The 15,781-nt window shown below is 47.8% G+C and overlaps 1 protein-coding gene across 2 annotated transcripts in view; it reads right to left on the bottom strand.

Annotated features, from left to right (window-relative positions):
- The window catches only part of EMC1 (ER membrane protein complex subunit 1), a 33,730-nt gene that overhangs the window by 2,326 nt on the left and 15,623 nt on the right, over positions 1 to 15,781 (bottom strand). For both annotated transcript variants that reach the window (XM_004024783.4, XM_019011861.3), the window contains exons 13-21: positions 14,725 to 14,847; positions 12,531 to 12,730; positions 12,219 to 12,368; positions 10,854 to 11,015; positions 10,437 to 10,556; positions 6,905 to 7,042; positions 2,989 to 3,162; positions 2,217 to 2,427; positions 358 to 442 (exon numbers count right to left, since the gene is read on the bottom strand). In XM_004024783.4, coding sequence (XP_004024832.4) covers positions 358 to 442; positions 2,217 to 2,427; positions 2,989 to 3,162; positions 6,905 to 7,042; positions 10,437 to 10,556; positions 10,854 to 11,015; positions 12,219 to 12,368; positions 12,531 to 12,730; positions 14,725 to 14,847 — 1,363 coding nt within the window. The remainder of the gene's footprint in view (positions 1 to 357; positions 443 to 2,216; positions 2,428 to 2,988; positions 3,163 to 6,904; positions 7,043 to 10,436; positions 10,557 to 10,853; positions 11,016 to 12,218; positions 12,369 to 12,530; positions 12,731 to 14,724; positions 14,848 to 15,781) is intronic.

The raw sequence follows: 15,781 nt of genomic DNA, 5'->3' as shown, positions 1-15,781 counted from the left end.
CCTCCTTCAGGCCTTCACTCAAAATGCACCTTCTCAAAGGGGCTTTCCCAGGCCACCTCTCAAATTACACCCACGCACATCCCCATCCCCACTTCCTAGCTCATTCCTGTTTTACTCTACTTAGCATTTGAGTACCTAACATAGTATATATTTTACTTGTTTATCTTATGTATTTATTGTCCATTTCCCAGCAGACTGTAAGCTCCATGAGGGCAGGTGACTTTTTCAGACTTGCCCCTGCTACATCCCCAGCCCCTAGCACAGCATGAAGGCACATGGAGACCAAGAACCAAGCTTAATCAGTGAGGTTAAGTTATGTAAGGTCAGAGCCTTCAGCACTGCCCATGAGGGTCTCACCTGCTTTGTTCTGTTGGGATCTCGGGGCGGCGGGGATCCAGCAAAGCCTTAGGAAGGGAAAGAATTGCTCCAGAAGGTAGTCCAACTACACAGGAGGAAGTGAATGTTCACACCGATCCAGTGTCCAGCAAGGGCCAGTTACAAAAATGTCATTATTGCAGACATTTAAATAAGAACTTAAAACAAAAAAATGGGTCAATGAGGCTCCCTTACATAGCCAAAAATAATAATCCAATGATACGCATGGGTCTGAATGAAGGTTCTCACTTTTGAAGACACTGGTTTCTTAACTTTCTGAGACACCAGAAAATAAAGTTCTAGAATCAAGATATGGATAATGATGAAAGAGAAAAATGTAGAAGGCCACTTGGATTTCCTCATGCCTCTCCCCCCTCCCTCCCTTACCTCCCCCAGCAGGAAGTCTCCTTCCCATTGAGCAAACGCAGCTGTTCATGCAGCTGCGGTACAGTGGCCAGTGAAGACTGGAGGACCAGGCATGATCAATCATAGCACCAGTTTCAGTAATGGTGATTAAAGCTGATAAACTGCCAACAGGGCTGGCTTCTTCATATTTAAGAATTCAATAGGCCAGTCGCGGCGGCTCACACCTGTAATCCCAGCACTTTGGGAGGCCGAGGCAGGTGGATCACAAGGTCAGGAGATCGAGACCATCCTGGCCAACATGGTGAAACTCCGTCTCTACCAAAAATTTAAAAATGAGCTGGGCACAGTGGCACGCACCTGTAGTCCCAGCTACTCAGCAGACTGAGGCAGGAGAATCGCTTGAACCAGGGAGGCTGAAGTTGCAGTGAGCTGAGATCGCACCACTGCACTCCAGCCTGGGTGACAGAGCAAGACTCCGTCTCAAAAAAAAAAAAAAAAAAAAAAAAGCAACAGCAATGCCAAGTGCCCATCAGATCTGAGAGTCCCAAACATCTTCGGTAAAATCAACTAAACACAGGAACCTGTTAACCACTAAGTCCTAAGTCCTGGGCTTAGGTTACATAAGGATGAGATTTTAGGGCTGGCGCAGTGGCTCACACATATAATCCCAACACTTTGGGAGGCCAAGGCAGGTGGATCACTTGAGGTCAGGAGTTCAAGACCAGCCTGGCCAACATGGCGAAACCCCATCTCTACTAAAAATACAAAAATTAGCCGGGCGTGGTGGTGCACGCCTGTAACTACTTGGGAGGCTGAGGAGGAGGATCACTTGAACCCAGGAGGCGGAGGTTGCAGTGAGCCAAGATCGTGCCACTGCACTCCAGCCTGGGCCATAGACCCTGCCAGTTTCTGCAAGCTGTCAGCACAGGCTAGCTATGTTAAGAATGCTATCAGGAACTGACTTTTTGAGCTAGGTGAAAATGCCAAATAGAGAGGTGGTATATCAGAAATAAGGACTGAAGGCCAGGCAGCCAGGCACGATGGCTCACACCTGTAATCCCAACACTTCAGGAGGCCAAGGCAGGAGGATCACATGAGCCCAGGAGTCTAGATCAGCCTGGGCAACATGGCAAATCCCTGTCTCTACCAAAAAAAATTTTTTTAATTAGCCAGGTGAGCTCAGGAGGTTGAGGCTGCAGTGAGTCATGATCACACCACTGTACTCCAGCCTGGGTGACAGAGTGAGACCCTGTCTCAAAAAACAAAAAAAAGATGAGGACTGAGAGAGAAGTGGTCACCTTCATAGATGGCAAAGATGAACTAAGAAACTTTTTCCACTGATATATAGCCCTCCTCACCACCTTTCCCTTACAGGTGGTTCAACAAGGCTCTGCCAGCAATGTGTCCCTTGCTCTGTCCTTAAGTGTGGTTGCCCAAGGGAACCCAGCCATCCCAGAGGCTCCCCAGGCACTCACTCAGCAGGTGTCGGCTGGTGATGCCCCGTTCAGTGATGGTGGCCTCCATGGCACTGATGGAGGACGGGAAGATATAGGACTGCTGGAGGACCTGGGGCAGCTGGGGGCGGTCCAGGGAGCTGAAGGCGGTGGCATTGTATTGCTCGGTGCCCTCATAGAGCTCCAGTACGGTAAACTCGTTGCGCCGAGCCTTGGTGTTCCAGTACTGGTACTGCAGGGATAGGAGGTGGCAGCTCAGGGCTTAGCAGCTGCTTCAACTGGAAAGGGAAATTGCACTGGAAGGCACCCCTCTAATTAGCTACAGATCCATGAAGGAGAACCATCAACTAGCACCTCACTTTTCTTCCTTACTATCAAGTTTACTAACTTTCAAAGTAGTTTTATCTAGGCTATCCAAAGTTCACCACAAAACAAACGAAATTCTCAAGAGTCTTAGAAGCCATAATAGTAGTTAACCTTTGAATCATTACTAGGTGCCAGGCATTGTTCTTTGCTAGACTGAAGGTGACTGTTATTATCCCTATCTTAACAATGATGCAACACAGAGCATGTACATAACTAGTTCAAGGTTATACAGTCAGGAAACGGAAGAGGTAAGATTAAACCTAGGCAATCTGATTCCTGAGCCCAGCGCCCTAACCAGCACGCTTTGCTGCCATCCAGGGAATTTGAGATCCTAAGAAAACCAAAGCAGCAACTGGGTTTCTGGAAAGGACTCAGGAGGCAGGGAGACCTCTGGAGCTACCTTGGGTTCCTGGTAGTAACCGCTTACCACCACCCAGTTCTCTGAATGCACGATATGGACAGGGCCTTTGGCTTTCTTCTGCACAGAGGAGTGAATGATACGCCCAGTGACGCCATCAATGAGGAAGATGCCAATAAAGGTGCGCTCATGGTGCGCGTCTGTGCTCTCTGTCACCACGGCCAGCAGGTTGGGGTTCAGGCTCTGGAGAGAGAGAGAAAACCTCCCTTAGAACCACGATGACTCATCACACACTCCATTCCTGTGCTGTGAGACCAACCTGGAGCTCTCCAGCCTGGCAGAGGAATCAGGGTTTCTGGTGAAAAGAGCTTCCTGTCTGGAATTTCTCATCACTGCACTTGTTTTATGTGCATTGGGTACTGGGTGCCATGCCAGGTACCTTGTATTTTATCTAATCCCTTAAACAGTCTTGCAGAGTAGCTATTATGGTCCACATTTTGCAGAAAAGTCCCAAAGCAGTTAAGCAGCTTTTCAAGTCACAGATAGCAAATGGTAACCCAAGACAAAATCCAGGTCTGCCCACTCATTGACCTAGGAACAAATGCTGCAGTGATATTTTTCTTCTGAGGGTGACCACCGCCCTCCCCATCGCTAAATCCAGTGGCTAAGTCTTGGCCCTCAACTTACTTGACCCACTAGTACCACGTGACGCAGGTGATCACTACCTCCTTGCGACATTTTCTCACCTGGCTTCCAGAACATCCCTGCCCAGCACTCCTTCTACTTTACTGGCCTCTCCTTCTCAGTCTCTTTTGGAGGTTCTTCCACATCTCCCCAGTTTCTTCATGGTGGAACACATCAGGAAGCTCTCAAGCCTTGAGCATTTCCATCACACTTACCCTCGTGGTGATCTCAAGCCAATCTCATGGCTTGAACACCATTTATGGATGTTGGCAATGCCCAATGTATATATCCAAACCAGATACTCCTTTGAACTCCAGACTTCACTAAGAAATTATCTCAGTATCTTTTCTCAGATGTTTCATCTGAAACTTAACATGGCCCAAACTGAGCTGTTCTAACCCCTGCCTAAAATCTGCTCCTCTCTCCTCCCCAGCCAGTCGCGACTCCATACATCAGTGGCTCAGACCTAAAGCCTCGAGTCATCCTTGACTCCTTTCTCTGTAACACACATATACCTGCTCTTGGCTCTACCTTCAAAAGTACCCAGAACCTGATCCCTCCTTCCCACCTCCATGCTACCAGCCCAGCTCCAGCCACCATCAGCACCTGGATGACCCCACAGCCTAAATGGTCTGCTTTCCTCCTCACCCCTGTACAGTCTAATCTAGGTCAAATGAGCCTGTGGAATCTCAGTCACTGATGTCACTCCTCTGCTGAAAACTTCCCAGTGGCTCTTCACCGTGCTCCAAAGTGAAGGCCACGGTGGTGGCCTGTGATCTGGCCCTGTTGCCCTCTGCCCTCAGCAGGCCTGACATGCCTCCTCACTCATCATCTTCTAGTTACCTGGTCTTCTTTGCTGTTTCTCACACACACCAGGAGCACTTTGACTTTTCTCTCTGGAAGGCTCTCCCCGCAGCTACCCACACAACTCACTTCCTCACTCAGGTCCACTCACTCCATGCCACTTTCTCACTAAGCCCCTCCTTAGCCACCTGACTTACACTGTACCTGCTTTCCCTCTTCCCGGCTTTATTTTTCTCTATAGAACTGGTCACTTTCTAATATACTATCTAATTTACCTATTTATTTTCTTTATTATTAGCCTCACCCAACTATGATGAAAGCCTCACGAGGTCAGGAAGTTTTGTCTATTTTGCCCATTTTATATCCCAGTATCTAAATGAGTGCCTGCATCCAGCTAGCTCTCAAAAACTGCTTGCTGCTGGCCAGGTGCGGTGGCTCACGCCTGTAATCCTAACACTTTGGGAGGCCAAGATGGGAGGATTGCTTGAGCCCAGGAGTTTAAGACCAATCTGGACAACACAGCAAGACCCCATCTCTAAAGAAAATAAAATAACTGCCTGGGCACGGTGGCTCACGCCTGTAATCCCAGCACTTAGGGAGGCCAAGGCGGGCAGATCACGAGATCAAGAGATCAAGACCATCCTGGCCAACATGGTGAAACCCCATCTCTAAAAATACAAAATTTAGCTGGGCATGGTGGTGCGCACTTGTAGTCCCAGCTACTCAGGAGGCTGAGGCAGGAGAATCTCTTGAACCTGGGACGTGGAGGTTGCAGTGAGCCAAGATCGTGCCACTGCACTCCAGCCTGGTGAAAGAGCAAGACTCCATCTCAAAAAAAAAGAAAAGAAAGAAAAGAAAGTAAGCCATGGTGACATGCACCTGTTGTCCCAGCTGCTTAGGAGGCTGAGATGGGAGGACTGCTTAAGCCCGGGAGGTCAAAGCTGCAGTGAGCTGTGATCACACCACTGCACTCCAGCCTGGGCAACAGGGCAAGACCCTGTCTCAAAAAAAAAAAAAAAAGAGTCAATAGCACTAATAATAATGTTAAGTATGTGGCAGGCACTATTCTAATCACTTTACATGTTATCATTAATCTTCAAAACAATCCTCTGACGTTGGTGCTATTATCCCCATTATACTGGGGAAAATTGAAGCTCAGGCAGCCTAAGAGATGAACAGCTAGGCCATGGCAGAGCCAAGTCTTAACTCGACAGTCAAACTAGAGGCTTGCACTGTGTTGCACTGGCTCATGCTTAGTGATCCAGCTTTACCGTCAAGTTCCGTGATCTCTATTCTATGACACCCCCTCCAACTCAGTCTCTGCTGTACCAGAGGGTGTAATTAATGTGCATTACTACAATCATTACATTCTCTCCCATAACAGTTTTGCAGCCCACTAGTCACCTTAATCTCCCTCTCTTTAACACTAACTCGAGTGTTGGATCACAGAGATGGAGTTTCTGATGGCTCGACTATGGTTTAACCCCAGAATGCTCTATCAGTACTACCACTAGTAATAAGAGCTGGGCTAGGCGCAGTGGCTCAAGTCTCTAATCTCAACACTTTGGGAGGCTAAGGTAAGAGAACTGCTTGAGGCCAGGAGATAGAGACCAACCTAGGCAACATAGTGAGACCCTGTCAATATAAAAATAAAAAATTTAAAAAAAATTTTTTTTTGAAGACAGAGTTTTACTATGTTTCCTAGGTTGATCTCTATCTTCTACAAAAATAAAAAATTTTTAAAAAAATTTTTGTTTGTTTGGAGACAGGGTCTCACTCTGTCACCCAGGCTGGAGTGCAGCGGCACAACTGCAGCTCACTGTAGCCTCAACCTCCCCAGGCTCAGGTGATCCTCCTACCTCAGCCTCCCGAGTAGCTGAGACCACAGGCATGCACCACCATGCCCAGCTAATTGTTTTTTTTTTTTTTGTGGGGGGGGGTAAAGACAAGGTTTCAGCCATGTTGCCCAAGCTGGCCTCAAACTCTTGGACTCAAGTAATCCACCCACCTGGACCTCTCAAAATGCTGGGATTACTGGCATAAGCCACCAAGCTTATGCTTTTTAAAAAATTAGCATGACATGTGCCTGTGGTCCCAACTACTTGGGAGACTGAGGTGAAAGGATTGCATAAGCCCAGGAGGACGAAGCTGCAGTGAGCCATGACTGCATCACTGCACTCCAGCCTGGGCAACAGAGCAAGACTCTGTCACAGGAAACAAACAAACAAAAAAAAAGTCAAAAAAATAAGAGCTAACATCTGTTGCTTACTTACCATATGCTAGGCACTGGGCTAGACATGAACATCCCATGTGATCATCACAACAAGCCCAGGAGGAGGGTATATTATCCCCATTTCACAAACAAAAATTAAGGCTCAAAGGGATTAAATGACTTACTCAAGGTCACATATGTACCAAGTCCTACAGCCAGACTTGAAGCCCTTGTTTTCCTGATTCGAAAGCCCTTGCTGTAGACCAGACAGCTGGCTGTATGTACCTTGTAGAGCACACTGCGGTCCCCCATCACACGGCCCTGGGAATGAACGTGCTCACTGCTGCGTTTCCCCTTCACCTTGACGATCCGCTGTACTTCTGGGGGAATGGTCAGCTCCCAACTCAGCTCAGTGGTGAGATCCTAGGGCAGGGGCAAAAAAGCCTGTAATCAGGAGGGTACACTTAGAACTGAAACAGCTGGAGTTAGACACATCCTACAGTTCATTATTTGAGGCCTTTGTGCAGGAAGGAACAGAGATCAGAACTAGAAAAATGAGCCAGGAGCAGTGGATCATGCTTGTAATCCCAGCACTTTGGGAGGCCAAGGCGGCGGATCACTTGAGGTCAGGAGTTCAAGACCAACCTGGCCAACATGGCCAAACCCCATCTCTACTAAACATACAAAAAATTAGCCAGATGTGGTGGCAGGCACCTATAATCTTAGCCACTCGGGAGGCTGAGGCAGAGGCTGCAGTGAGCTGAGATCACGCCACTGCACTCCAGCCTGAGTGACAGAGCAAGACTCAAAACAAAAAATAAACCAGAAAAACAGCAATAGAGATCTAGTTTATGAAGAAATTTCAGAACTCTCGGTTTGATTAAGATAGATACTAGACTGGGCGTGGTGGCTCACACCTGTAATCCCAGCACTTCGGGAGGCCGAGGCAGGTGGATCACCTGAGGTCGGGAGTTTGAGACCAGCCTGACCAACATGGAGAAACCCCATCTCTACTAAAAATGCAAAATCAGCCCGGTGTGGTGGCGCATGCTTTAAATCCCAGGTACTCAGGAGGCTGAGGCAAGAGAATCACTTGAACCCAGGAGGTGGAGGTTGCAGTGAGCCGAGACTGCACCATTGCACTCCAGCCTGGGCAACAAGAGCGAAACTCCGGCTCAAAAAAAAAAAAAAAAAAAAAAAAGATAATAAAGCCAGTAGGAAAGGAGGCGAACGCTCAATAGTATCCCATTGTTTATGAGTAGGAAATATGCAAGGAAAATTTACCATTTATTACTAAACTCCAAGATCCCTGTATACTGGGGCCAGCAGTGAATGTCTAAGCTAACAGGGACCTCAAAACATTTCGTGTATGATTCTTTATGGTCATAGGAAACCAACCAATAAACACTCATGGTTAAATACATTATTATACATCCATCCTATGGAATTATGCGGAGCCCTTGGGGGTGGAGACAGGAGGTAGTTACTGGCAAAGGGCACAAGGGCCTTCTAGGAGCTGGTGCTATTCTGTTTCCTGAAGTGATTACCAGGTACACAAGTGTATTCCCTTGGTGAGGGTTCACTGAGCCATACCTCATGATTTTGCACTTTTGTCAATATTTTTCTGTAATAAAAAACTGAAGTTGACAAAACAATGAGGTAGAAAACCCATTCAATGAAAAAAAGCAAATTTCATTAGAATAAATATAGGTCAATTGCATGTGAATGAGAAAAAAAAATAAAATGGGCCGGGCGTGGTGGCTCACACCTGTAATCCCAGCACTTTCGGAGCCCGAGGCGGGAGGATCACTTGAGGTCAGGAGTTTGAGACCAGCCTGGTCAACATGGTGAAACCCCATCTCTACCGAAAATACAAAAATTAGCCAGGCATGGTGGCGTGCACCTGTAGTCTTGGGAAGCTGAGGCAGGAGAATCGCTTGAAACCAGGAGGCAGAGGTTGCAGTGAGCTGAGATTGCACCCCTGCACTCCAGCCTGGGTGACAGAGCGAGACTCTGTCTCTAAAAAAAAATAAATAAAGTATGAGCCACACACGTGTGTCCACACAGCTGTTGATATGGAATCATAAATACACAAGGACAGTAGAAAGAGGCACAGCAAACTGCTGACAGGCTTTCCACCTGGGGAGGGGAAGACCACTGGAAATGGGGCTACAAGGGTCTGTTCACATTTTGCTTGTTCACCTCTCTGTATCAATGGACTCTTTTACAATGAGAATATACTCATGTATTACCTAAATTTTTAAAATAATGAAAGTTATTAATAATAAGACTTCATTGCCACAACCTTCTTTGAAAACATAAGAACTCACTAAAACATCCCCAGAGAGGAAGGTCACCAAGTGAGGGCAAAGGCAGCACACTCCCTTTTGGTCCCGGACTCGCGCACACAGCTGGCTCACTTCCCACAGACAGCTCTGCCTCCTTTGTCTTCCTTGGTCATTGTTCACTCAGATGATGTCCTCAGGACTCCAGATTCATGACACCCACACTCCAGTTCACTCCCCTGAATCTACAAAACTGTCTCTTTCAAGGTCCTCTTTTTATTAACTCAGAAGGATGATTTTATTTATTTATTTTTTCATTCACAAGGGTAAAGGATGTGTCTTCTGGGCAGACCATTTCCAGTGCTGTTTATGCTAAGGTTAGCTGTTACAAATGTCACAAAAGGGCGCTGCATTTTCAAAACAACAGCACCTCCAACTCAGATGGCATTTACCATGTGCCAGGCAGTTTTATGTGATTTATGTGTTGAATTCTCACAACAACCTTATGAGACAGGTACTTATCACCTTATTTTACAGATAAGAAAACAGAAGACCAGAGCCCAAGGTCACAAAGTTAGTAAGTGACAAACCTAGACTTCCAATCCAGCAAATTGGTTAAACTCTATGCCTCTCAAAAGGCCTTACAGGACAGGATGGGAGAGCTGTTTGTGAGTACACACCACAGAGTACTTCTCCAAACAGTCCTGCTGACAAGGCCATGCCAGCCCCTCGTGAACTTCAGAGCTGGACTTCACAGCCAGCGTGTATTACTGTTTACAAGAGTGGCTCAAGTATGTGAGGATTAAAGCAAACTGACCCCCTTTCTAGAAATAAAATTCAAAGCACACATTCCATCACGAGTTGGTCAACATCATCTTCATATAAAAGTACAACTTATTACTCAACCCACATTCCTACCTTCTACCCTCCCAAGAATGGAAAAAAAGTCCCATCTCTCTGCTATAGAAAAAGAATGGGGCCAGGCGCGGTGGCTCACACCTGTAATCCCAGCACTTTGGGAGGCTGAGGCAGGTGGATCACAAGGTCAGGAGTTTGAGACCATCCTGGCCAACACAGCGAAGCCCTGTCTCTACTAAAAATACAAAAAATTAGCTGGGCGTGGTGGCGCACGCCTGTAATCCCAGCTACTTGGGTGTCTGAGGCAGGAGAATCGCTTGAACCAAGGAGGCAGAGGTTGCAGTGAGCCGAGATCGCGCCACTGCACTCCAGCCCGGGCGACAGTGCAAGACTCCGTCTCAAAAATAAAAAGAAAAAGAATGTGGAATGAAAGCTCCACAAGGGCAGAGATTTGGTCTACTGTGCACCACTCCATCCACAGCACCTAGAACCGTATCTGCCATGTAGTAGCTGCCCAACAAATATGAACAAATGATTGACTTTGTATCAGACATCAGGATTATGCTAATCTAAGTTTACAGTAGAATGAGTAGCATAATTCACTTCTTAGCCAAATGGCCAGGAAACACCCGCATCTCATCCACAAAGGGTTGTGCCAGGACACGCCTTCCTACCTTTCGAAGCCGATATCCACACAGCCGTCCCTGCTCTGCATCCACCAAATAGAAGAAGATGGAAGGGGCAAGCTCATGTAGCTGTCGCAAGACATTCCGAGTGGCTGGAAAAGCTGTGACCTTGAAAAACCCAGAGAGCCCAAGGAAAGAGTTAGGAAATTTCCCCATCAAAGAGAGCCTTAAGAATAAAACAGCAAATCAGTTGATTTGAACTCAGTTTAGGGTTTACATTCAGTTCTGTTAAGAACCTGAGTTTTCACAAATGCAGACACAGCCATCATTTCTCTTCGGGATGGCCTTAGAGCCCAAACACGTGCTGGGTGCAGAGAGCACTCCATCTCCGGGCCGCTGTGTTTGACCACCTGGCCCCAAACCCGACTCCGCTAGCATGTTCTCCATCCCCTCTGAAGACAGTACCTTGTATTCATCATCTATCAACAGCAACACCTTGGCGTAGTCTTGATCCATGACTGGGAGAAGCAAGGACTGCAAGATGGGGCGCTTCAGCACTGGGGGAGCCACCTGACTCCACTTCCCAAAAATGGGATTGAAGACATACAGAGAACTCATTCCCGACTCCTAAAATGAGCAAACTGTGAGGCTCCACCAACAAGAAAAGACTGCAAATCCTAGGGATAGACCTGAAGAGCTGGGACTCCAGCTCAACAACTGTGGGGGTTCCCTAGTCTTTGCCCTCTTTGTGGAAAATAAGTTCTTGGCTGTAGGTGAATAGTCCCCTAGGCTAACGTCACAAAGAAAAAAGTCAAACTGTCTCTGCCAGTTCTTTTTCGTTTGAGACAGGGTCTCACTCTATCACCCAAGCTGGAAGTACAGTGGCATGATCAAGGCTCACTGCAACCTCTGCCTCCCAGGTTCAAGTGATCCTCCCACCTCAACCTCCCAAGTAGCTGGGACTACAGGCACAAGCCACCACAAGTGGCTAATTCTGTTTTTATTTTTTGTAGAGATGGGGTTTCACCATGTTGCCCAGGCTGGTCTCGAACTCCTGGACTCAAGCAATCCGCCCTCCTTGGCCTCCCAAAGTGCTGAGATTATAGGCGTGAGCCACCGCGCCTGGCTGCTCTGCCAGTTCTAACCAAGAACTAATAAAAAAGTCAAGTAACAATTCAGCAACCTGGCCGGGCGTGGTGGCTCACACCTGTAATCCCAGCACTTTGGGAGGCCAAGGCAGGTGGATCATCTAAGGTCAGGAGTTTGAGACCAGCCTGGCCAACATGGTGAGACCCCGTCTCTACTAAACATACAAAAATTAGCCGGGCATGATGGAGTGCGCCTGTAATCCCAGCTACTCAGGAGGCTGAGGCACAAGAATTGCTTGAACCTGGGAGGTGGAGGCTGCAGTGAGCCGAGATCGCACCAGGCAGCCATTCCAGGAAAGTGTCTACCAAGCCCGCCTTCTATGGTAGAATGAATATACAAAAATCCATTCTAATTCTGGGAAGACACAAAAATATCTTTTGTGTCCTGCTCTTCCTCAAAGAGAGAAGAGAAAATAGCCACTCAGCGACCAACAGCCGATGTTTAGAAAAGAGGAGAGCTGGCTCCCTACATAGCTGGTGAAGTCACACCCACTTTCTAAACAATTCCACATCAGTACTGGATGGTTCCTCCACCCATGCATGAAACCAGAAGAAACAGAGTTCTAACCCCTGAATGTTCCTCATTAACTCACACAATTCCAAGGGCCTAGGAGCAATTTAAGTCACAAAATAGCAAAAAAGCCACACTGAGTCTGGCTTAAGTCAGAGCTGGATGCCTCACCTTGTCCTTCACCAGCAGGGTGCACTGTGGGGGATGAGGGAAATGAGCAGTAGTTCTCTGGACCATCAGTTTAAAGGAGGAGTCTGGCTTGACATTGGGTAGATACTGTTTCCACAGGATGGTGCCAGAGCTGCTCTCAATGCCAAAAAGCTGCAAGATAAACAAATACTTGGCTCACTACTAGAAAGAGAAACCAAAGAACTGAGTCTGTCCTTGAAAACTAGAACCAGTGTTATCGCTCACTGAAGGCTTTTTGTTCCTCACCCTCAGAATTTGAAAAGGTTCAGTAACTGGAGCTTAAACCCCACTCACCTTGCCTGAGGCTGTTACCATCACCATCATCTTCTGGAGGTTGAATTCATCTCTGGCCAGGGTGTCAATGTTGATCTCATTCTTAATCTGACTCCGGGGCTTCCGAGCATCATAAAACATTTTCCAGAGGTGGGAAGTCCATGCTTGCAGCAGGATAAGCTGAGACGAGAGGCGTTTCAGGAACATCCCCAGCAAGCCATCTGGTGTAAAGGAAAAGTAACATACTCTACATCCAACTAGGGGTCCAGAAGGAGGTACATGATTTTCCTAATGAGGGATCTCTGCCTCTCCTCTGGAGCGATAAAGTCCACACTCTAGGCCACAAGCCCAAAGGGCAGTCCTGTATCTGATGCCCATAGTCTCACACTCAGGTAAGGCTCATGCAGGAGCTTCCAAAAACTGCTTAACTGGCTCTTACAACTAAACCCAGCTGGAATCTTGGAATAGGAGACTAAGAGGTCAGGGATCAGGCATGCAGGAGACAGCCATGCTGTGAATGTCTCCACCACAGCCCCACATCCAAGATGCCAAAGGAAGGTTTCTGGGTGCCATGACAAAGCCAGAAGAGGTATGAGTGTGGGGGTGGAGGGTGCAGGTCAGTGAATGTGTATCATGAGCAGGTACTTCCATCTCCCACTGCTTCATTCCTACTTTGTCAGCTGTTTAACCTGCACCCAACAGACGTACTTGCAACGAGTTCCCAGGACCATCATTCACTCTTTCCCTGATTCCGTCAATGAAGCCACTGCCCTCCAAATCTCCTCCATTGGAGACCACAGATTTGGAAACAGATGCAAGGAAGCAAGGTAAAGAGCATGGTCTCTGGAATCTAGCAGGCCCAGATTAAGATCCCAGCTTCACCACTCACTGCGGGGCAACACTGAGAAATGTACTTCACCTTTTTGCTTCTGGTTCCTCATCTGTAAAGTGGCATGTAACCCACTGGACTGTTGCAAAATTACATCATACGATGTACATAAAGGATTTAGCGTGGTGCCTGGTACATGGTAATAACTCACTAAAAAAGGAGCAGAACCTCTGCTTATCTTATTTTCCACCCACCTCTGCTCAAGGAAGAGAAGTGAGAAGCAGCAGGACAACTCACAAGCATGGCAGTCAACACACACACACACCCCCCAAGGATGTACCTCATTGGTCCAAGTTAGGAAGAAAAACAATTAACCAAAAGCTAGCCATGTGAGCAGGCAACGAGCAACAAGGCAGCAAGAAGCAGGTTTTACCTTGAATTGCTGGATCCAGGCAGCAGAAATAAACAGTAAAGTCAAATTAATCCTCAGCTTAAGAAAATGTGCATTGCCTAGCAGAGTGCCTGGTCCAGAGCAGGCCCTCAACAGCTATCCGTTGGAGAGCTGGATGAATGGACAGAAGAGAGAGGGTGGGGGGCAGGACTGAATCAGAGCAGAGTGAATCAAGTTCATCCTGGCAGTTGGGACCATGGGCCAGCTTTAGAGGGCACTGGGCTGTTTCCATAATACCCAGATCTACCCAATTGTGTCTCCAGACAGATATGGCTGCTGCTTTAGGGACAATGAGTATAAGGTGCCTGGCAAATTTTTAGTACACAGGCAATGGTAGCTATTACAATACCAAGTTAAGACTTTATTCCCCCCAGGCGCAGCAGCTCACGCCTGTAATCCCCAACACTTTGGGAGGCCAAAGCAGGCAGATCATGAGGTCAGGAGTTTGAGACCAGCCTGACCAACATGCTGAAACCCTGTCGCTACTAAAAATACAAAAATTAACCAGGCATGGTGGCGCATGCCTGTAATCCCAGCTACTCAGGAGGCTGAGGCAGGCGAGCTGCTTGAACCTGGGAGGCAGAGGTTGCAGTGAGCCGAGATCGCGCCACTGCACTCCAGCCTGGGTGACAGAGCGAGACTCTTGTCTCAAAAAAAGAAAAAAAAAAAAAGACTTTTTTCCCTCAGCTTTCCCTAGAGGGATTTTTCCCTAGCTTTCCCTAGAAGGATTCACAGTTCATTCTTTCACAGGAAAGAATGGTTTCATAAACCATATGGCCATGAATGCACCGGAACCTCATCACAGAGCTCGTTCAGAAAAGACTAGCAATCTGCCAAGCCTAGGAAGCCAGAGATGCATGATACAGTGTCTCTTGTGGTCATTTCCAGACTGACCCCTCCAGCAACTCTGCAGCTCCAACCTCTTAGGTTCATACCTGCCTTTTTGCCAAATTCTCCTTCCAGCTCGGCCTGTGCCCCAGTCAGGGGGAGGTCCACCATCTCTAGGCATACCACTTCTGCCAGGGACTCCTCGCGGCTCCACAGCACCACCTTCCCTGCTACAGGAAACATTTTTACAAAGCTAAGCCTGGGGCTGGGCACAGTGGCTCATGCCTGTAATCCCAGCACTTTGGGAGGCCAAGGTGGGTGAATCTCTTGAGCCCAGGAATTTGAGACCAGCCTGGACAACAGGGCAAAACCTTATCTCAACAAAAAATAAATATCAGGGCCGGGCACGGTGGCTCACGCTTGTAATCCCAGCACTTTGGGAGGCCAAGGCGGGCAGATCACGAGGTCAGGAGATCGAGACCATCCTGGCTAACATGGTGAAACCCCTCTCTACTAAAAATACAAAAAATTAGCCAGGCGTGATGGTGGGCGCCTGTAGTTCCAGCTACTCGGGAGGCTGAGGCAGGAGAATGGCGTGAACCTGGGAGGTGGAGGTTGCAGTGAGCTGAGATCGTGCCATTGCACTCCAGCCTGGGCGACACAGCGAGACTCCGTCTCGAAATAAAATAAAAATAAATAAATATCAAAAAATTAGCCAAGCATGGTGGCGAGCGCCTGTAGTCACAGCTACTTAGGAGGCTGAGATGGGAAGATCACTTGAGCCCGGGAGATTGAGGCTGCAGTGAGCTATGATCACGCCACTGTACTCCAGACTGGGCAACAGTGAGACCTTGTCTCAAAAAATAAATAAATAAATAAACAAAAGCTAAGCCTGTCTCCCAGATTTTCTAGAGAGACTCTTCTCGCTGACTCAGGGATTACTACAAGCTCTTGCATAAAAGGAGAAATGGCAGAGCAAGGGGTTGGAATCAATAGGTCAAGGGAGGAAAGTTCTGTATCCCACCGAGAATGCCAAGTTATTCTTCAAAAGCAGGTAACGGGGCCGGGCATAGTGGCTCAGGCCTGTAATCCCGGCACTTTGGGAGGCCAAGGCGGGCAGATCACCTGAGGTTAGGAGCTTGAGACCAGCCTGGGCCAACATGG

This window comes from Gorilla gorilla, chromosome 1 (assembly GCF_029281585.2).
Source record: "Gorilla gorilla gorilla isolate KB3781 chromosome 1, NHGRI_mGorGor1-v2.1_pri, whole genome shotgun sequence".
Taxonomy (NCBI): domain Eukaryota; kingdom Metazoa; phylum Chordata; class Mammalia; order Primates; family Hominidae; genus Gorilla; species Gorilla gorilla.
Note: the sequence above shows the minus strand (reverse complement) of the source record. Positions and strands in the feature narration are given on the sequence as shown.